Source organism: Mangifera indica, chromosome 6, assembly GCF_011075055.1.
Source record: "Mangifera indica cultivar Alphonso chromosome 6, CATAS_Mindica_2.1, whole genome shotgun sequence".
NCBI lineage: Eukaryota > Viridiplantae > Streptophyta > Magnoliopsida > Sapindales > Anacardiaceae > Mangifera > Mangifera indica.
In genome coordinates, this window is record NC_058142.1 from 2,726,172 (window position 1) to 2,748,186 (window position 22,015).

At 35.0% G+C, this 22,015-nt stretch overlaps 5 protein-coding genes and 1 long non-coding RNA gene across 8 annotated transcripts; 4 read left to right on the forward strand and 2 right to left on the reverse strand.

Annotated features, from left to right (window-relative positions):
• Window positions 1–262: 262 nt before the first annotated feature.
• Window positions 263–3,524, forward strand: LOC123218764 (protein NUCLEAR FUSION DEFECTIVE 6, mitochondrial-like). 3 transcript variants are annotated; one of them, XM_044640376.1, is made up of 3 exons: window positions 263–526; window positions 650–771; window positions 3,223–3,524. In XM_044640376.1, exons 1-3 carry the CDS (start codon window positions 270–272, stop codon window positions 3,228–3,230), a joined length of 387 nt encoding a protein of 128 aa, XP_044496311.1. In that variant the 5' UTR covers window positions 263–269; the 3' UTR covers window positions 3,231–3,524. The 3 variants fall into 3 exon arrangements, with proteins under 3 accessions (XP_044496311.1, XP_044496310.1, XP_044496309.1); XM_044640375.1 differs by lacking the exon at window positions 3,223–3,524 and adding an exon at window positions 2,288–2,636 and having other exon boundaries at window positions 278–526; XM_044640374.1 differs by lacking the exon at window positions 3,223–3,524 and adding an exon at window positions 1,708–1,880 and having other exon boundaries at window positions 280–526.
• A 93-nt stretch (window positions 3,525–3,617) lies between these two features.
• Window positions 3,618–4,601, reverse strand: LOC123218763 (uncharacterized protein At4g28440-like). The gene is made up of 2 exons (XM_044640373.1): window positions 4,156–4,601; window positions 3,618–4,052 (listed from the first exon to the last, which is right to left on the reverse strand). The coding sequence occupies exons 1-2, from the start codon at window positions 4,463–4,465 to the stop codon at window positions 3,844–3,846; spliced, it is 519 nt and encodes a 172-aa protein (XP_044496308.1). The 5' UTR covers window positions 4,466–4,601; the 3' UTR covers window positions 3,618–3,843.
• Window positions 4,602–5,027: 426 nt separating this feature from the next.
• On the forward strand, window positions 5,028–9,168 carry LOC123218762 (protein DEHYDRATION-INDUCED 19-like). The gene is made up of 5 exons (XM_044640372.1): window positions 5,028–5,365; window positions 5,448–5,587; window positions 7,464–7,541; window positions 7,676–7,959; window positions 8,845–9,168. Exons 1-5 carry the CDS (start codon window positions 5,281–5,283, stop codon window positions 8,951–8,953), a joined length of 696 nt encoding a protein of 231 aa, XP_044496307.1. The 5' UTR covers window positions 5,028–5,280; the 3' UTR covers window positions 8,954–9,168.
• A 3,443-nt stretch (window positions 9,169–12,611) lies between these two features.
• Window positions 12,612–13,836, forward strand: LOC123218787. Its single transcript, XR_006502741.1, has 2 exons — window positions 12,612–13,116; window positions 13,414–13,836. It is a non-coding gene; the product is annotated as an uncharacterized LOC123218787 (long non-coding RNA).
• Window positions 13,837–13,915: 79 nt separating this feature from the next.
• Window positions 13,916–16,955, forward strand: LOC123218785 (putative pentatricopeptide repeat-containing protein At5g52630). Its single transcript, XM_044640412.1, has one exon. It carries the CDS (start codon window positions 13,995–13,997, stop codon window positions 16,842–16,844), a length of 2,850 nt encoding a protein of 949 aa, XP_044496347.1. The 5' UTR covers window positions 13,916–13,994; the 3' UTR covers window positions 16,845–16,955.
• Window positions 16,956–17,042: 87 nt separating this feature from the next.
• LOC123218786 (MACPF domain-containing protein NSL1) lies at window positions 17,043–22,015 on the reverse strand. The gene is made up of 7 exons (XM_044640413.1): window positions 21,569–22,015; window positions 20,973–21,211; window positions 20,578–20,764; window positions 19,774–19,857; window positions 19,453–19,636; window positions 18,361–18,527; window positions 17,043–17,883 (listed from the first exon to the last, which is right to left on the reverse strand). The coding sequence occupies exons 1-7, from the start codon at window positions 21,833–21,835 to the stop codon at window positions 17,194–17,196; spliced, it is 1,818 nt and encodes a 605-aa protein (XP_044496348.1). The 5' UTR covers window positions 21,836–22,015; the 3' UTR covers window positions 17,043–17,193.

Sequence of the window (22,015 nt, forward strand, 5' to 3'; positions counted from 1 at the left end):
CAATAATATTTAGTAATATGAGTATTAATTATAATATAATAATAATTAATTAAATAATTTTAAATTAAAAATAAAATTATATCCAATTACGTTATAATAGAGCATCACCCTTATCCAAATTAATAGCATCACTCATTTAGTAAAATTGCCCACATGGGCTTGTCCTTCTAAGACTTTGTCGGATTTCGAGATAAACTGAAAAATGACCCATTTAATTGTATTTTGTAAAAAATTAATAAATAAATATTGAGTGGCACGTGTCACATCGTATGTGGACGCTACTGGAAAAGCCCTCCTTCAAGAGAAACCTAAAGGCTAAAACCCTCGACCAAGCAAAACAAGCCAACTCCTTAAAACCCAGAACAGCCATGTCTGTAGCCGCTGCCAGGTCCGCCCTGCGGTCCACTGCCGTTACTAGAGCCGCCGTATCCGGAAGAATAACAGGTGGGCTCAAACCTAATGCCAGACCCACTGCCTCTCCTTTTGGAATCTTCAAACAGAAGCCTCTTTCTCATCGCATTTTCAGGTAATAACTGTCAAAACCCAAGTTCTCTCTATTTCTCGCTCTATATGTTAAATAAAGTCGTATATTATTATTATTATTTTATTATCTTAAGGCTAAAGTTAACAAATCATGTTCCAAAAAAAGGTCCCCTGTGGAGATGAGCTGCTGCGTCGAAACCATGCTGCCGTTTCACACTGCCACTGCCTCTGCATTGCTTACTTCGATGCTCTCCATTTCTCGTCGAAGCCACGGTTGGACCACTAAAGGTAATTCTCTCTGTTTTAGCGCATCAAAACTTCATTTTGTATTTTGTGAGTTAGAGCTTTAGTTTGATTTTTTTCTGGTGACGTGGTTTGTTGACTTTATGTTAGATTCGATTGCTTTATTTTTTTTATTATCTTTTACTGGTTCAGTAGTTCTTACTCTGCTTGATCGATTCATCTAGTTTAGTTTCATTTGTGTGTAAAATGTGGTGAGCTGGATTTATACTGCTAATTTGATGAGCTTTTGTAATTTTTTGAGCTATATGGGGGTGTCATTTTAATTTTTCTTTATTCAAATTTGCGCTTTATTATGTCTTGAGAGGCATTACTTAGTTTCAATTCAGTAATATTTATACTCGCTTGAGGGAAGTCCATGGTTGGACTGAAAGGTCACAAGTCCATTATTTTTGGTTGTCAGAAAGAGTTTTCTCTTTACTTACATAGTATCAATGTTATATGAGTAATTGTTTGGTCATGGAGCATGATCAAGATCAATAAATTGTAAACTGATATGAAGCATATGTAGGTAATTAGGTTATATTGACATATCAAGAAATTGGCCAATCTCTAAGAGGAAAATTTGAATGTATTCTACAAGGAAACGTATCTTGGATTTAGACCAAAAAGGTGTTCATTACTCCATTTTAATCACTCTCCTATAGCAGGATGCTTGTTTAAAATTAAAAGTTGAAAATTACTGAAGCTAACTGTTAAAAAAAAAAAAGCAAATATTGGGAAAAAAAAAGTCCGAAGAAGTTAGGTGCATGGAAAACAGGCACAGTTGAACATGAACTACTTAAGGTTAAAAGACAAAAGATTTTACCATCTTCCTGCCTCTGGATTGTATATGTATAAGTATCTTTTATTTTCTAAGTTAGTACTCCCACTCTCAATCTCTACCATACAATGAAAGAATGCATATCCTTTCTCCTTTTGTAGGGCAAGACAAGACTAGATGAAGATCAAGCAACAAAGATGAGGTGACCTCGATTAGATTAAGTGAGAAGATTGTATTTCTATATAAATGTTTAAAGGCAAGAGGTTGAACACTATTTATTATAATTTCAAGGAGTTGGAGGATTAATAAGATCTTGCTGAATTTTGAATTTTCAGTAGATCTCCTAATTTGATCATTTCTTCTGCAATTGTTTAAATCAAATTACCTCACTTCGCATTTCGTGTGTTGGCTTTTTGATCATCAAATATAATTTTTGTCATAGGAATTTATTCATGGATCAGAATGGAACTTGTTATTGCAAAATTGTTCTTGTTATGCATGAGACTTAGCACTTTTTTGTTTGTTATGGTGGTGTTTTGATCTGTGACTTCTGCAATCTTTTATTATTGCAGAGGGCTATTTTAATTTTTTTTTTTCTTCTCATTTAACCATAGAGACAATAAATGGCAGTGAAATGCTGTATTTCAGTTTTTTAATAGAGATGAACCAAGTCTTCCTTTCATTCATCCCCACACCAGTGTAACTACATATGGGTCATACTAATTTATTTTATTCACTCAGATTGCAATGATGATGTATGATGAATGTCAGAGAGTTCGGGAGAAGTTTTGTACATGCGCTTTAAGACAGGATGGCGAAATAACGCTTTGTAGTAGGATTCTAGGGATTCTTGGCCGTTATTAAAGATTAACAAGGTGCTGAAAGAAAATTTTGTTATTCAGGAACTTGGAGGAGCTTAGTTATAAGTGGGTGTTTTTTAGTATGGTTTTGAGTTAAATAAGTTGTGTATTAGAGTGGTGTTTATAATTATGATAATGATATATCCTCAACAAGTATCTTTGCTTGATATTTTGCATTTTTCTTCTTGTTTGAAGTATGCAATTTTATAGCAAGATTATGCATTGCCATATTTCAGAGTTGTATAATTTGCTCAAGCTTAGGATTTGTTGCCTTATTTGCTAGAGATATAGTGCACTGTCAATTGTATAATTGTTAGTTTAAATATCCCATGTGTACTACATTAGCAAAGAGAACTATGAGATGCTAATAGAATTAATCGCAAGTTGAATTAGAGTGTTGACATGGATGAAGTTAGGAAAGAAATGAAGCTATTTGTAAGGAAGATAGTTATGGTCAGATGCAGTGAAATTGGGTTAGTAGATGGAGACAGACAGACTGGATAAGATTTTGTTGGAGTATACACCCAATAATATAGTTTATACATATAACATATTCTAGCTTCCATCTTCTCTCCATCCTAAAGTATTGCCTATTTGTTGTGGTCTTTCATCAACACTAATTGACTGAAATCGGCTTGGTGTCGTTCCTTGTTGCCTCTCGTTCTTGTTTTCTTTGCTGTTCAAATATTGGTTATGAAACTCTCAAATGTCCTCTGAATTATTTACATTCTGTTGATTTGGACTTTTGGTTAAGTTGCAATTTATATGGTGGACATATCATTTTCCTGAGTAATTTTTGTGCTTTCCTTATTGTAGATGGATGATTGTTTTTTCTTGGATGCGGTTGATCGTAGTCTACATCAATTAGATCAGACTTTGTATAAATCTTTGAGCAATTATTCTTTCACAACAGTGAGAGTTCAATGTTTCTATTTAAGCATCTGGATTTTGATAGCTTGAGGAAATAGACCGTTTTATTTCATATGACCCAAATGTGAAGCACTCATCTTTCTTGACCGAATTCTTTGATGTAAGTTAGGAGAAAAGAAAAAGATCTAGTTGTTATCTTTTACCCTTAATATATCTCCGTGTGCTTCGGAATTAATCTTCTAAGTAAAATGTCAACTATTCAACTTTTCATCTACGGAGTAAGGGGGAAGTTAGTTGAGGGCTTTTTATACATTTGGATGAAATTTAAGAACGGCCAAACCTCAACGAAGGCACATGTTAATATTCCTGAGCAAAATGACCATATTTTTCACGTACACAGCACACCTCATAGATACTCGACATTGATTCACAGGTGAAAAGACTCATTGGCTTAATAAGATATGTATCTACCAAAACATGACCATAAAGAAAAATTTCAACAGAAACAGCCCGATGTAGTGGGATTCATATATAAAGCAAATCATCGGCTGAGCTACTTGTTGCTTATCAAAGAGTTGATTTGCAGTCATTCTTCAACACGTTCACCAATTCATACTCAACAAGTGACAGATTGTTATCTTCTTTAACTACAAAATTGGCAGGTTCTGTGACTTCCATGCGGCCCCATTTGTCAACCGCTAGCCTCATCGACCCCTTAAACATGTCAATCTTTGCATTCCGGAGAATTACTGTGGTTTCTGTCTTCAGCAAGTCAACTGCACCAAGCAATAGCAAGAACAAAAGCATTATTTAAGAATCTATTAATATGAATTACGCATTGATAGAATCTGCATATGGCATTATGATAGAGATATGGACCTTGATCATTACGAGCAGTGAAGAGGATGGTGGCAGTTTCATCACCAACAGGACACTCAGCGATCCGGGTTTTCTGTAGATTAGAAGCGGCAGCCAGACGACCCTTCGGCACAATGGTGTCAGACTTCAACACTTTTACGATAAGATTATGACCATTGGTTCCTGGTTTCAGTTTGTCAACTTTCACAAAAACTGGCTTTCTCTTCTCTACAACCTTTGTGTTTGTATTTGTGTTGGCGTTTCCTATACCCTGCTGCTTTTGTGTTGGCTGTTTTTTCTGGGATTTTGTTGTCGTGTCCATAGTATTCATTCAAACCTAAGAAAATAAGAACAAGTTAACAGCTTCTGTTCGATTGTCCTGTAAGAAGATCAAGAAAAATTATTGTTGGGGAGAAGTGAAACTACTTTTGATCCTTTTTTTCCCCGGCATTCATGTAACACAAATTAAAACATTTTTGTTTTAACATTATCTATACCAATTAACAAGGTAATTAATTATATATCAAATTTTACATGGAGAATATAATGAATTTAGTAATATTTTTCTATAATTTGAAATTTCAAATATTTACCATAAGTAATTAATTTTTTTTTTGAAATTAAGTAAAGGTATTTCTTCTTCCCTATCTAAAATCATGGCAAGTTGCGGTGGAGAAAAGAATGTTGCTAGAATAGTGGAAACAAAAAACGAAGGATTTTTGTCCACAAAAACAAAGCAAGTTGAGAAAACAAACAAACAACAACGTGTGTTAATAACGAAGAAAGAAGGCCGACATTTCCTCTGCTCTACGTCACTATCACATAACCACAAAGTATTCAGTCCTCCATGTTTGAATCTTTCATCTATAATTTTAGAAAAAGTTTTATTTTTTAATAATAAAACATGCAGCAATATTAAAATTTTAAATAATAAAAATACCCCACCGAGTCTCTCTCTCTCTCTTTCTGATCTCATTTCTGAAGCTTATTTTGATCAACCTGCAAATCCTGAGAATAAGTCAAAGAGAACCGAGAAGAGATTTTCGAAACAGCTTTTTATTGTTTTAATTTTTTTAGGTGAATATATAAAAATCGTAATTTTTAATATAATATTCAGTTCCGGCTTAGCTCGATTTCTGATCTTCAATGGACTCTGATTTCTGGACCTCTCGTCTGGCCGCTGCCAAGCGTCAATACACGTTACAGCATCATCATCAGAGCTCGCAACTGGGTTAGTTTTGCATCGTTTAAGGATGTTTAAGTGTTTTTTTTTGTTTGTTTCTTTAATTATTGATATTGTTTTCTGGTTTTAGATCGGTTGAGCATAGATGATTTTGAGGTAGAAGATGAGGTACGGCCTGATTTCCCATGTCCATATTGTTACGAGGAATTCGACATCGCTTCGCTCTGTTCGCATCTCGAAGATGAACACTCGTGCGAGTCAAAAGTTACGGTGAGTGTTTGGTTTTTGTTTATTTATTTTTTAGGGTAAAAAGATCATCTTTATGCGTGTCTGTTTTTGGACAAGAACTATAAGGACTTTATGTCTAAGACTTGTTACATGTTCTTGGTTTATTGATTTGGTATTTAGTTGTGCTTCTTTGATCTATGCCTTTTATTGGGTGCTACTGGTATTGGTAAAATTTGTGCTTGACCTTATCATCCATACACCTTTTTTCTGTTCTGCCTTGTTTTTTTCCTCTTTTCCATTAAGGGGATTTTTTTTATGGGTTATTTTATCTTGAATTTTTTTATTTTCTGTTTATAGCAGGAGACTAGAACCAATGATATGTTTCTTTAGTTATATATGATATGTCCTTGCTGAATGGAGCCTCTTCCTTATTTCTTTTCTTTTTTCGGGATAAATAATGTTTGTTTTTCATTTATGCATAATGGGCTATCGGAGGCAGGGGAAAAGCTTGATTTGCTATTTCTTATTGTTATTATGAAGAACAAAATCATATATGAGATTGGGTCGTGTTCAGTGCTGCCTTATTTGTATTAATTAAGAGTACTTGGAGTTGGAAATGCACAAAAGAATTCTGTCTCAGATTATTAGCTGAATTGTTCTAATCCTGTAATTTGAGGTGGAAGATATATAACCTCTGGAGTTGTAACTGAGTTGCAACTTTTCCCATATGTCTTATTCATGAATTACAATAATAAAATGAGTAATGCAAGCTATGAATGAAAAAGCTGAAGCTTTCCAGAATATATGAAAATACTGCAAGCCGCTCAAATCAGTGATGTGGGAAGGGGGGGGGGGGGGGGGGGGGGGGGGGGGGGGGGAGGGGGGGCTCTTGAAGGATACGTGTGATGTGGTAGATTTAATTTTTGTATAGCATAAGTGGGGCTCTTTAAGATGCAAGTAATTGGAGTGGTTGCCTTTCAAAATGAGTGTCAAAGATATATCAACAATTATTTGATGTTTGTTGTGTAAGGTGATCTAACAGGATTTTGGATGAGTTTATGCTTTTTATTTTACAAGGAAAGCAATTGTAACTCACTTTATCATGTGAACACTATAAGGTGACTGGTCCTTGTTGAAAAGATTGTTGGGAGTCTTGACTGTTGAGCACTACCCCTTTCTTTCTTTGATACATAAGTCATTATTTTTTCTTGGAAGTTGGGCAGGAATATCTAGGTATGGCCTTGCTCAATACAATTTTCTGGGCATGTCATCAATCTAACACTATTTTACTGCAGGCTTATCTCTCTCTGAGCAAACAATTTCTGGTTTCCGGGATAGCCTTACGATATTGTCACCTTTCATTATTATTTGCCTACTTCATTTTGGGGTTGTTTTAGCTCTAGCATGTGTCTCTTCTGGCCCCATATATTTATGTTGCCTAAGCCTGTTTTTGATAAGCTCAAGCATAGCGTAAGACTTGTTGACATAAGATAAGATATATTTCTTAGGCACTTCAAAGGTGTAGTTTGTTAGAGAGAAGTAATAAATTTAAATTATTGGAGGAGATGCTTTCTAATTTAGGTTTACAATTTTGTATTGAATAACTATGGAGATACTTTTTAATGGCAACAGGCATAGGTTTGAAAGATTATTCATCATCAAGTATCAATTCTCCATTTCATACTTATTTTGGCTTAATAGGAATTAGGTTTCTTTTCTTCTATATAGCATTCAGTTCATGAATGTGGATGAGAACAATCTTGTGGGACTAAAAACAAAAGATCACTATAGTTTTATTATTATATATTGTTTCAAAAAATATGAGTTTGATGAAGGATATATGTTTGACTATTTTCCTGTCCTGATTGATGGTTTCATTGTGAAAGAGTCTCATAACATATCTGTGTTGCTCATGCAGGTATGCCCTATTTGCTCTGTTAAAGTTGCAAGGGACATGTTAAGTCATATTACTCTGCAACATGGACACTTATTTAAGATATCCTTTACAATGGAAGCTTCCATGAATTTGTGTTTCTTTTGATGATTTTAAAAAATCATGTGTAACAATATCTGGCTATATTTATGGATGAAACTCAATTGCCCTTTCAGTTCTCTTTAACTGAAGATTACTTACAGAGACGTCGTAGATTACGTAGAGTTGCAATTCCTAGCAGTCAAGCTTTGTCTCTTCTGGGCCGTGATCTCAGGGAAGCTCATCTTCAAGTGCTTTTAGGGGGTGGTGGACATCGGTCAAACAATGTGAATGTGTCTAATGCAGCAACTGATCCTTTCCTTTCATCTCTTATTTTGAATTTTCCTACATCTGAAGTAGAGGAAATTTCAAAGTCTGTTGTAACAAGTGCTGAGGACACTGCTGCAAAGAATCCAGCACCAACACATATGTGGAAATCAAGGTACTACTTTTTAACCCTTGTTCTTGCCATATACCAGGTGCTTCAAGGATGTTCATCAAGCATATCCATCCCAGCTCCTAATCATCAAGGCAACAAAGGAATCAAAGACATCCTAGGCTGTTTTAATTTTTTAATCATTTGATTTATGATCCATTTAATATGAGTCAGTATGACACAACTATGGTGGTGACTTTGCTGATGCCATTGACATGGCATACTCAAACAGCTCTCCTTGACAGCCGTTGACCTCTTTAGAAACAGAAGTGACAATATTTAAAAGTTCTAGATAAAGTTTTTGGTCACATCAATTATCATACTTCATCATAGATGTTTTGCCCATGAATAAGGATCTTAGTAACCAAACACCTGATGAAAGCTTACTTTGTTGACTTTACTTCTGTTAGAAATTTACATGATTGAATTATTCAATGGTTTTACACCGGCTGATATCATTTTCTTGCCTCCTTTCAGACATATATTGTGATAGGAAACTTGTGTGCTTTGATGGCTTCTTCCTTCATACTGAAACTTATGCTTTGCATGTCTTATGCTACATCAATATTATCATAATTTATCTAGTTGCCAGCAATTGTTGTTCAGAAATTTTGGGTGCATGACTTGGGTTTGCAATTAGTACCATTTATGTTTAGATAGCTTACAAGCACTCAGTATTCGTGAGTTGGTTGAGAATCTCAAGTATTTAGTCAGATTAGAAATTAGTCCGGCCAGAACCTCTATGATGAACAAGCATTAACCCTTTAGATTACACTTAATGCATTCCTAAGCACCTTTCAGCACTGCCCTTTATATTGAAAATTTAACCTTTCTCTCTTTCTTTCTCCCTCCATTTCTCTCTCTGTTTTGCTCCTTTTCTCTTTCTTACAGTTTTGATCCTTCTTTGAGTCACGAAGAACGGGAAAAAAGGATGAGACAAGCTGCTGGGAGAGTTGGTTTTGTGCAAGATCTCGTGCTGACAACTCTGTTGAACGACTGACGGAAGACAGTAAGTCAGTTAAAAATAATGGCATTATACATGTTCAAAATCTTGATATGGGGTAATATTTGGGAGAGATTTGAATGGCTTTATGTTGTTTAACAACCCAGTGCATGCCTTACTGATAATATTCCCATCCTTAGCTCCTACTCTACCCAAGATGTACTACATTCTGGAGAAACAATGCTCTTCTAATCTATTGAAAACTTTATTAACTGTGCTGGTTGTATTGGTAGATAAAATTTATGAATGCAAACTTCCCAGCATAGCATCATTATGGATCCTTATGCTCTAGTTGGTACCTGCAGAATAGGACCAAATGAAGAAAGAATATGCAATCCTTCAGATTATATATTAATTTATTAGCATTTTGTCCATTTTGAAATCAAAATGAATGTTACTTATTCAAGAACAATATGGATCTATTCAATTAGTGCCTCATCATGTTATTCTCATTCCTTTTCATCCTATTTTAATAAATGTACTTTCCTCTGTTTCTCTGAACAGAGAGGCCCAAGGATCGATTTAATGACTTTTTTCTTGGTGTTTTTGGGTCATTTAAATCCCACCTTTTACATGTCAAGCGTAATTACGTAATTATGTTTACATATTTTTAATATATAATTTAAATATATAAATAATATATTATTATATAGTTACATATAATTTTATTTTTAATCAAATTTATTTAATTAAATAATAATAAATAATTTAAATATATAAATATATACTAAAAATATGTATATATAATTTTATTGTAACATTAATCTGACTCACATCTTTAACTAGATTGAACGGTTAATAAATAATGAGAGGCTTTTGAATAAATCACACAAATAAAATATTTAATCTTAAAATATTATTAAAAAATTTAAAATTCAAATATAATCTTTCGTTCTTACACATAAAAAATCTCTTTTGTCATCCAAATTAGACAAAGCTCAACTATACCGAGCCAGTACCAAGGGTCGATGAGCAAAGGAGTGGCTGCTCAAATTCAATTGAAGTGGGGATTATATAGTCAGGTTCCACCACCGCACGGCCAATGAAATCAATTTACTTCCACCGCCCAACCGCCCATATTTATAATTGCAATAAGTTGGATTGTGGACCGACTTTACCGACGAGATATTCTTTATTTTGTATTTATATTATATACAGAGGTGAGGAATTTGAATTCCCACTCCTTCACTCACCGACCCGCCGTCTCAACTGAAGCAAAGTAGTAACGAGCAACTACTGGTTCTGGTTTGGCCAAAAGACTTGTTCCCAGCCCAAGGTTTGATGAAAGCACCATTTTCATTATTAATTTTTAAAAATTTAAAAATTTATCATTTTATTAAAATCCATTAATAAAATTAAAGATAAATTTGTTATTTAGTTAAAAATATTTAAAAAATTAAAACTTTATTATATTTCTCTTTTTAATTTAAAAACTAATGATTTTATCGCTGGCATAAGATATAAAAAGTAAGTATTTTGCCTCTAAAGTTTTAATTGTTTTTTTAGACTTTTTAATAAGTTTCTCTGGCATTGTCAACATCAATCTCTATCTCCCAATACTCTCTCTCCCTCTCTAATGTTCTCTCCCAACAAACATCACCTATTTCCATCGTTGATGGTGAACAACCATTGGATTTGAAACTCATTCACAAATAATTACAGAATATTAAGTTTTTTATATACAATAAGATATGCAATTTGACTGGCATGGGTACACAACTCTACACCAGCAATTAAATGAACCGTCAGGGGGAGGGGGGATTAAGGTCCACTGCCCATATCTATTGGAAAGCTTTCTTCATCATGGTGCAAACTCATTTATATATAACACTATTATATTTTTATTACTTACAGATAATTATATTAATTTTGTTAAAAAAATCTTAAGTGAGGTAAAAAACAAAAGCAAAAGAGTGTAATTGTTAAATATCACATAAAGTAGGGTTGGACATGCTTAAACTGTTTCGATAAAAATTTTATTAAAAAAATTTAATGAGACAAAATCTAATGAAGTTAAAAAAATAGAATACACATTGTCTAATATGTGACACACTTCAAAAAAAATTTGCTCCCCTAGTGAATGTTCTCTCTTTTGTAATAGAGTTAATTTAATTGCTTGTTGAATCAACACATAATAATATTATACACTAATTTTTCAAATGTTGATATCAGTAATGTCTTGGTAAATAAACCTGTAAAGTTGTCATTAAATCATATTTGTTTGACATCAATATTTTAGTTTTGTCAGAACTCAATGAGTGTAAAAGAATTTCAAAGAGTTATGTTTGGTTCTATTTCATTTAATATATCCTCCTTTGACTTAGACAATACATGTCGCATTATCTTCACATAATATGGAAGATGTGTTTATTGTGGGAGGAATATTGCATGTATTTCGGACCTGATGGATGACAGAGTATTGCCATATACATTCTCGGTTCACTTTATAGAAAACTAAAATTTTTGAATGATTTGAAAATGTTGCAACTAAGGTTTGTTTGGTAGAGCACCATGATATTATTGTGTCATTATAAGGAAAAACATATCTCGTTTGCGAACGGGCTTTATAAGAGTTAAAAAGATAATCAATATCTGCATATCTAATCAAACTAGGATTTTTAAGGAATTTGATAAAATAGAATAATTTCAAATCTCTAATTTCACATAAGTAACAAAGTATATATTTGATTATATTCTAGTGGCAACGAATTGATACAAAGCTAAATCGGATCAATAAATTCACTACGAAGAATATATCTAGTTTCGTATATTGATCCAAATAGAATAAGTTACTAATGACATTAAGTTTAGTACTTCAAAACTAAGTATTTTTTCACTTTCTTTTTTAAGACAAAATAAGTATTTTTTCAAATCAAGAGACCAAACACCCATTACGGGCTTCAAAGGATAAATTTTATATATATTTTCAATATACGTTGATTGATATATAAATATTCTATTTAAATTGTGTTCAATCTACACGTTGAGATAATATTTCATTTTTTCCAAATTCTTAATTTTAAATTCCTTTTTCAGGTATCAATTTTATAGTCTTAATAGATGTTTTTGTATAATGGTTTCACATTTGTTTATTATCAATTCAAAATATTGTCTATGTTAAACTGTCAACAAATTGAAAAACATATTTCTCATATTATTTGATAAGATAATATAGCTAGGGCTGGACTCGAGCCTGAAACGAGCCGGGCTCTGCTCGGCTCGAGTCAAGCTCGAGCTGGCTTGGGTTAGCTCGATAGATTTTTTTTTTAAAAATTTTTTATACAAAACGACGTCGTTGTAATCTATATACATACAAAACGATGTCGTTTTGATATGAAAAACGAGTCGAACTGAACCGTAAACGAGCCGAACAGAATTTGGCTCTAATCGAGCTCGAGCTGGCCATAAATAAACCAAGTCGAGCCTGAGCTGGCTCAGCTCGAATTCAGCCCTAAATATAGCTAAATAATATTAATAAATTTATATCTAAGATATTCGATAATTATTATATGAAATATTCAGTTTTGCATGTTGAATGTCTTATTAAATGATTTTAAATAATTACATATATTTTATTATTAAACACTTAATTACTAACTTTTATATGAGTACATGTTATTATCATTAATATTTTTCCCTCAGCTTATATCTCAACCCCGCTGATTTCATTTTGCTCTTATTTCTTTCCAAAACATTTACAACAAAAATATTGCAGCTCTAATCTCCACGCCAAGATTCCAATTCCCACTCACATACAGCTCAGGTGCACAATCTGTATAAACCCACCAAAGTCATGCGGTAATATCTTCATTCTCTGAACTGTAATTGGTTAAAACAGTTTCCAGGATATGGATGTTGACATGAGAACCGCTATTAAAATCTGTTGAAATATTCTCCTTCTCTGAGAATAAGTCCAAGCAAGTATAAAATTCTGGTCTGCCCCGACAATGTATGATATAGAGCTTTTTTCTAATCAAACCGACCCACAGCACAGGGATCGCATCTTATCTTATATATCGAAGGTTTTATCTTTTTGGTTGAGGTGATCAAATGATGGTGGGGTTATTCGTACTGGGTTGTACAGGAGTCGTGGTGTTCCTTCACGGAGCCAACTTTTTCTTCCATGTTATTTCCCAGAACTTCGCCCTTCGTTCTCTCAGGTTTGCTCATCTGTCTTTACACCTCGATGCCTTTTTAACTTCCATGATCAGATTTTTACGGATTGTGTTTAGATTAATTCCTGTTTATATTCATCCCTTAAACTTTCTTGAAAAATGTTTTTTTATATGAAGTGATTCAGTATTAAATTCTCTTCCTCTGCCGGCCGGGTTGCATTCATTCTTTCTTTTTGTCTTAGTGCTCTTAGGAAGCATATGTGTCAAGGTAATTTGAGCCTGATGTTATTATTCTTCAGAGAAATAAGTGTTGACATTTTGGATTAATTTGATTGGTTTCAGCTTTCTGGGATTTGCTGGCTGGTAGATGAGAAGAAGAATAGGTACGAGATAAGCAAATTGTTTCTTGGACGCAACATGTGATGAAGATGGAGTACCTGGCGTTACGCATTTGTAAAGGATTTATGAAATCTTATAGCAGATTGTAGAAGGCAAGCTACTACTATAACTGGGCAAGCAACAAAATAAATGGAAGGATCCGGGCATTGAAATATAGGCTCAACCAACTACTACTATTTTCTATTGTGAAAAACCCTTTTAATTTTTGTTTATGAATCCACCCGTAACTTGTCTTATAATCTTCTTGTTCCTTCCCTTAATCATAGTATGATAATTTGTTCCGATGTTTCACTATGGAAGTGAGAGTTTATGACTGGATAATGCTCCTCACAAGTAATTTAACCACTTAATTTGGTGATTTTTTTTATGGGTTAATGTGGCATCCTTTACAAGATTATCAATATCCAGCGACAATCGGATGATATATATATATATATATATATATATATATATATATATATATAGTCGGCGACGACTCAGCTTCAGACTGTGAAAGTACAATAGTAATACCACCAAAGCTGTTAATGATCAGATGGACCATGAAGCTTTTGAGCCTTTCAAATTCCCTCCACAAAAATCATCACCAACGACTTTACCTAACTTTTAAAAGCCCCTCTTTTCTCAAAACTCATTTTAAATTCATCCAAACCTCCTCTTTATTCATTGATGCTCCGCAAACCAACACCCTATTATGCTCAGCCCACGGCAGTAATTTTAATTTTAAGCTCACGCCCACTTCGATACCTTACTCTAAACTGTTATCACAATGTATTATTTCGAAGTCTTTAACTCCGGCCTTGGAAATCCATGCCCGTCTAATCAGATTTGGATTGGCTAATGACCCGAAGCATATAAATTATTTGATTAATTTGTATGCAAAATGTCAGGTTTTTGGTTATGCGTGTAAACTGGTTGATAGAAGTCCTGAACCAGATTTGGTTTCTTGGTCTGCTTTGATATCTGGGTATGCTCAAAATGGACTTGGTGAAGAAGCAATTTTGGCTTTCCAAGAGATGCATTTGTTGGGCCTCAAGTGTAACGAGTTCGCTTTTCCTAGTGTGCTTAAGGCCTGTACTATAAAGAAGGACCTGAATGTAGGGCTGCAGGTTCATGGGGTTGTGGTTGTTACAGGTTTTGAGTTTGATGAGTATGTTGCAAATAGTTTGGTTGTTATGTATGCTAAATGTGGGGACTTTGTAGATTCGAGAAGACTTTTTTATACAATACCGGAACCAAGTGTTGTCTCGTGGAATGGGTTGTTTTCTTGTTATGTGCAGGGTGATTTTTATAAAGAAGCAGTTGACCTGTTTCGAGAAATGGTTTTTAGTGGAACAAGACCTAATGAGTTTAGTATGTCAGGTATGGTAAATGCTTGCGCCAGTTTGAGAGATAGTGGAAAGGGGAGGAAAATTCATGGGTTCTTGATAAAGCTTGGCTATGATTCAGATCCATTCTCAGCAAACGCACTTGTTGACATGTATGCAAAAGTAGGGATTCTTGAGGATGCTGTTACTGCTTTTGGGGAAATTTCACATCCTGATATTGTTTCTTGGAACGCTGTGATTGCTGGTTGCGTTCTTCATGAATACCATGATTGGGCCATAAAATTGTTTCAGCGAATGAAAATTTCTGGAAAATATCCAAACATGTTTACTTTATCGAGTGTACTTAAAGCCTGTGCTGGACTTGGGGTCAAGGAATTGAGTAGACAGTTGCACTGTAGCTTGATAAAGATGGATGTAAAATCTGATTCTTTTGTGGGTGTTGGACTTGTGGACATGTATGCCAAGTGTGAATTAATGGATGATGCAAGACTGGCTTTCGATTTGATGTCAGAGAAGGACTTAATTGCTTGGAATGCTGTGATCTCCGGACATTCACAAAATGGTGAAGACATAGAAGCTGTGTCACTTTTTCCTTTGATGTACAAGGAGGGAGTCGGCTTCAATGAGACAACCTTATCTACAGTCCTTAAATCCGCTGCTAGTTTCCAGGGGATCGATGTTTGTAGACAAGTTCATGCACTCTCTGTGAACTCCGGGTTTGTATCTGACAATTACGTCGTAAACAGCCTTACTGATACGTATGGAAAATGTGGTCAAATAAAAGATGCTGGAAAAATATTTAGAGAATCCGTAGTTGCAGATTTAGTGGCTTTCACATCAATGATCTCAGCTTATGCTCAATATGGACAAGGTGAAGAGGCTCTAAAGCTCTATTTGGAAATGCTAGATAGGGAGATCAAGCCAGATTCCTTTGTTTGCAGTTCTGTCCTAAATGCATGTGCAAATCTTTCAGCATATGAACAAGGGAAGCAAGTACATGTTCACATCATCAAATATGGATTCATGTCAGACATTTTTGCTGGAAACTCTCTAGTTAACATGTATTCCAAATGTGGGAGCATTGATGATGCAGACTCTGCTTTCATTGAGATACCTGTGAGAGGAATAGTCTCATGGTCTGCAATGATTGGAGGTCTTGCTCAACACGGGCATGGACAAGAGGCTTTGCAAGTGTTTGATCAGATGCTTAAGGCCGGTATACCCCCCAATCACATTACTTTAGTTAGTGTCCTGTGTGCATGCAATCATGCAGGTTTGGTAACTGAAGCTAAACAGTATTTTGAATCAATGGAGAAGCTGTTTGGGATTACCCCTACACAAGAGCATTACGCTTGCATGATTGATCTGCTTGGCCGGGCAGGGAAATTAAATGAAGCAATGGAGATTGTAAAAACGATGCCATTTCAAGCAAATACCTCAGTTTGGGGAGCACTGCTCGGTGCTGCAAGAATCCACAAGAATGTTGAACTAGGCCAACGTGCTGCTGAGATGCTTTTTGCTCTAGAACCTGAGAAATCGGGCACCCACATTCTTCTCGCAAACATTTATGCATCAGCTGGCATGTGGGAAAATGTAGCAAAGGTTAGAAGACTAATGAAAGACAGTAAGGTGAAGAAGGAGCCTGGGATTAGTTGGATTGAAGTGAAAGACAAGATACACACCTTCATAGTAGGAGACAGAAGTCATACTAGAAGCAAGGAAATCTATGCAAAGCTTGATGAGCTAAGTGACCTCTTAAATAAAGCTGGCTATGTTCCCATGGTAGAGATTGATCTGCATGATGTGGAACCAAGTGAAAAGGAGCGGCTTTTATACCACCACAGTGAGAAACTAGCAGTGGCTTTTGGCTTGATTGCTACTCCACCGGGAGCTACCATTAGGGTGAAAAAAAATCTTCGAGTCTGTGTGGACTGCCATACAGTGTTCAAGTTCATTTCAAAAATTGTCTCAAGGGAAATTATAGTAAGAGACATAAACAGATTCCACCGTTTTAGAGGTGGTTCATGTTCCTGTAGAGATTATTGGTAGTATTTTCCTGAGTTAACAGTATTCTTTGCCCTCCTGCTGAGGAATATTGAAGAACTGTTACAAGCCTCTTTCTCTCTTAATTAATTTAAAACAAAGATTTTCTGTACCACAGTTAATGTGTCGACTTATTAGCATTAATTTTTCAAAAATTTTATCCAGTTCTCAGCAAAATTTCCTTCAACCTAAGATGGCCATGGATTGATTGAAAGTACACTTCATTGACATCAACATTGTCACACCAAGCTTGCTTGTGCCAATTGATAATTATCCGATGTGATATTGAAAAAATGATATACATGACAACATTTACAGAAACAGATCAATTTTTTAGCTTCCTACTCAAATCTTCTCAGATCAACAGCATAGAGTCTTCTGACATTACGGTCAACAGGGAAAACTTCCCTTTGACTGAGATTCTGCCATCCTCTACAGAGAGCTTGGCTCCAGTAACCACCCAATATCCAGGAATATCCTCAGGGCCCCTGACCATTTCCTTTGTATCAACGAAGTTTGACATTTTTGGTGCCTTCTGTGGAGGACCACCAGGGAAAACAGCCGAATTCAAATCCACTTTCTCAGGAGGCTTCTCGGGTTGACTCAATCCGGTACTGAACTTTTGACTGATCAACATTGAGAAAACTCCTGATTTTCGTGACATGGTTGAGGGTCCATCCCATTCGGATCTCCGGATCTTTGCAGATGCCACCATTGAAAAGCCAAGCCTCAGGAAGAGCACCTTTTTCATCCCAATAACCTTAACCTCAAACCAGGCCTTTGTCACAATAGAAGCACAATCGTCAAAGCAGGCTCCATTGTACTGTACTGGAGCAGTGCACACATGTGAGAATATGCTCCACTTAACTGGTTCATAGTAGCCTCGTTCAGTCGGCTCATCAATTGGCTCATAACTATGATCATCTGTGAGTTGCAGGGTCTGGGGAACAGTTGAGAGATGCTGAAGATGGATTGCTAGATGGTCGCTCTTCTTACCTTCCAAGTATAGGCGGATTCCTGTCACTGGCCGGTTACCAGAATCAACCTGCATGTAACTGACTTAGTAAATAGGACACTACAAATTTGGCAGAATAAGAAAGGAAATGATGCACTTAATGAAGAAACAAAAACATTATCTTAAATTTAAAGCTAGTTAGACTGAACAAGCATCTAAGACCTTAAGAAAATTACAGTACAATTGCAGTATCCTAAATACCCTTCTCATTTTGAATGGGTAGGTAACCGGTCAAATTCAAACTTAGATGCAGGATATTTTTAATGGCCCCATAATACAAGGGATATACAGAGCAGACCTCCTGAAAACTAGTAAATTCCTAAAAATCTGAAGAACCCACCACCAAAGTGAGAAAAGACAGAAGAAAACAAACATAGTTAGACACCTCAAAGTCTGAAAACATTAATTCAATTCACATAAATTCTTTGAACGGTGATGGAAGCATAATGTGCTATCACAAAGCATTCCAAAATTTACAAGTAGTTGATGGCTGATTTGAGATGCTACCTGCAAGGTATTCACATAAAGCTTTGGGCCCATCAAAGTAAACTGAAGGCATGGGGATGCTTGTTTCCTGCGCCTTAGACCCAGAGGAAGATCACCATACACTGGAGCCCATTGCCGAGGTAATTGAAATTCTAAAAATTGTTGGAGTTCCTCAATCGGTGGCTTATCTGCATGATTTAACATTTATTAGAGACTAATATTAATATCTATTGAAAAAATTATCACTGTACTGGCACATGCTTTTCTTTGGAATAACAACACTTAGAGGGAGTGAATTATCATTTTTTTGACTAATGAACAGACCTAACTTTCATTTTTCATATTGAAAGGACCAAACTTTCCGATTTTACTATTGTAGGGACTGAACTTTCAATTTTTCTATTAAAAGGACTGAAGTTTTAATATTTCCAGTTGAAGTAACTAAACTTTCAAAGGTATTTTAACAATGTTAAACTGCAATGACGTGGCTTATTGTTTCCATTAGTGACATTGACTTGGGCATTTTAGGGCATAGACATGAAAATTTTTTATGCAATAACATGGACAATATGTGTGTTGATGTTGATATTTTGTCCACATCATCACATAAAAATTTTGGGAAAGGGGTTATTTTGCTATTTTTGCAAATTGAAATTGTCCATGTTGGCCCTAAATTTATCCAAGTCCGCCCTAAAATTTTCCAAGTAAGCAATTCAATATTCATGTCAGCCAATAATTATCCAACAATTATTTTGTGAATAAAAAGAAAATTTTATGTCATTAATATTTAATGGCATTAGAGGTCAGTTCCAATTTTATGTGATAAAATATAAGTTTGATCCCTTCAATAAGAAATTGGAAAGTTCAATCCTTTTATTATTTAAAAGACGATAGGTCAATCCATCCATGTATTGTTATCCCTTCTATTTAATTTCCTAGGCTAATGCTCTAATATTTATTTGGCATTTTGTGGTTGGTCATGGTTCAATTTATGTGTGATGCAGGTAAATTAATACTAGCAACTAAGTGACCTCTTAAGGCATCTAAATTAGTAATGTAATAGCAAACACATAGAGAGATGAAACTGACAGAAAGAGATTCATATACACTCACATCGAAGATACAAATTCACTGCATGAGTCAGAAATCCATTGCCTGGCACACCAGCCAAAAGTGATGTTATTGGCACAAAGGACATTGATATGGCATTAGGCGACTGTGGTATAGTTGAAAGCCAATGGCTATGACTCTGATTAAGATCAACACCTCCTCTTCGAATGAGAATGTTCATCGTATCCTAACAAGAGATATGCAATTTATTTCATTTCCTATTTACACAAAGCATAACATTTTTCTCTTTTTTTTTTTTGGGGGGGGGGGGGTTGGGTTGGGGAAGGTTGTAACAAGTTAGTACAAGAAAATAAAGAAACTCACATTATTCTTTGAATGAATGACAACAGGTGGTCTAACAGAGGTGGCATATGCTCCCTGGAGACTCCGAGCATTTGGATAATCATCCTAAAAGAAAACAAGAATGTTAGCATAGAACATCATGGTCACAATGTCTTAGAAAATTTATATAAAACAATGGCTCAATAAAGAATATAAGGTTAATTTTTAAATAATGTTTCATCCGATTCACCTTTTATTTCTTCACTGTTTCTTAGTTTGCAAATCTCACAGACATAATGACTAAGATACAAGATATCTCACAGACATAATGACTAAGATACAAGATATTAAAAAGCTTCGATAAGGATAAAAAATTATGCATAAAAATCATGCTCAATCTCGAAACACATAGAAGTCCCATATCAAAATTATTAGCTGAGGAAAAGACAACTTTATCAGACTCTATGATTCTATCAGCATGCTTATGAAAAAACAGAGGATCAATTATTGAGAGATTACATGCTAAACTTACCTAAAGGGTTAAATATTATGGTTCCATGAGGCAAATTGAAGTTCGTGTAATGTTTTTAGGTGATAAGAGTTTGATTATAGATTTAGAAAAAGGACTTGGAAGCTAAAAGTAGGGATACAACGTTCCAGATGAAAGCTTCAAGAAATAGAATTTCACATGATTGATAGATCTTTACTTAGTGGCCAACTTTCCTACATGTAGGAACTTGTTAATCTACTTTCATCTTGCCTCCCTTTGAAGTGTCTTAAAGACACAAATAATCAAAAATATATTGCCACTTTGCAATAAGGTTGCAATGATCCATTACTTCTTACCTTCATATTTCTTGACGCTTCAGCAAAGTTTGGATCTTCAGAAAATCTCTCATCGGCTGATTGCTTTAAAGATTTCAGCACTTCAGAGGGCAAAAGATTTGAATTCCGTAATTGCTTTACATGGACCACATCCTTGCCACCCATCCTTACCCCAACAACAATGTGAGTACCATATTTTTCAATGAACCTGGAAAATCATTTTAAACATTAGATTGTATGCAGAACGGATATCACACATTGTATGGGAGAAAAAAGGTATAACAGAAAACATTGAATCGGTTAGATTTGTTCACAAGCTTTCAACTCCAAGCTTCAAAGTGACCAAAACTCTTTTTTTTTTTTAAATTAAATTGCAGCTTTACTTCAATGTTGAGTTTTCAGCTTCAAGAACTTACTCAGCAAGGGCAGCAGGGTCCCATGAAGTAGGCACTTCTTGTTTCACTTGCTCAGACAACACAAGCTGAGATCTTGCCAATTCAACATTATACAATGATATGAACCAACCATCATAAGCAAGATTTTTTGTTGCAGATGCATCTTTCTGCCAGCACCCCTTGAAGAGGAACATTGCATTGAACAGACCCGAAGGAATTTTACCAGACAAAGACATATCCAGGTTGAATTTCTCTGACATCTATAATAGTTGAAAATGAACACACACAAGTTAGAATTTATAATTTCTGATCAAACCTTTATTGATCAAAATTTAGAGAAAACTCCCCAATTAACCATATGTAATAACCAAAATTGTTTCTTCGTTCTTCATCTACACTATACAATTAAAATGAAAATAGACAATTTTTTTTTCCAAAAGGAACTTTTTCCCTTTTAGGAAACATTACTTGTTACTACTAACCAATAAAAATCTCAAACTTTCCAAATTTACTCCATTAAACTTATAGCATCCATGTCACTTCTCGAACTACAAAGACTTTAAGCATGCACAGAGTTTTTTCTTCATTAAAACAATGAATAAATAAATAAAAATCACCTGATTGAAAGAAAGAATATCAGAACGAAACCTAGTACGCTCGCCTTTATCACACTTGATGGAACTGGAGACGTTTTTAACAACAACCCCGCCAGGAAAAACAAGGTCTCGAGTCCTGGTTTGATCCATTTCAATCAACCTGGAGCATGAAGGACCCGGTTTGCATGCCGTTAATCGGACATCACAACACAAATCGTAGCCAAATCCGATGACGGAGACAGCCTTCTCCGCCGCAGACTGGGGGTCCAGGCGATGCGAGGCCGCCATTGATTTCTATTATCACAAGGCGATGAAAAGAGATAAATTAAGAGAAAGAGTAATGGGTTTTTCAGAGGTTTAGTTGCTTTTTGGTTCAAGATAACAAGGGAACAACCCATTGAAGTGGTCTTTGGTTTAAGAAATATTTATTTTATTTTCGTCGTTCCTCGTTAATGGACAATGCCACTG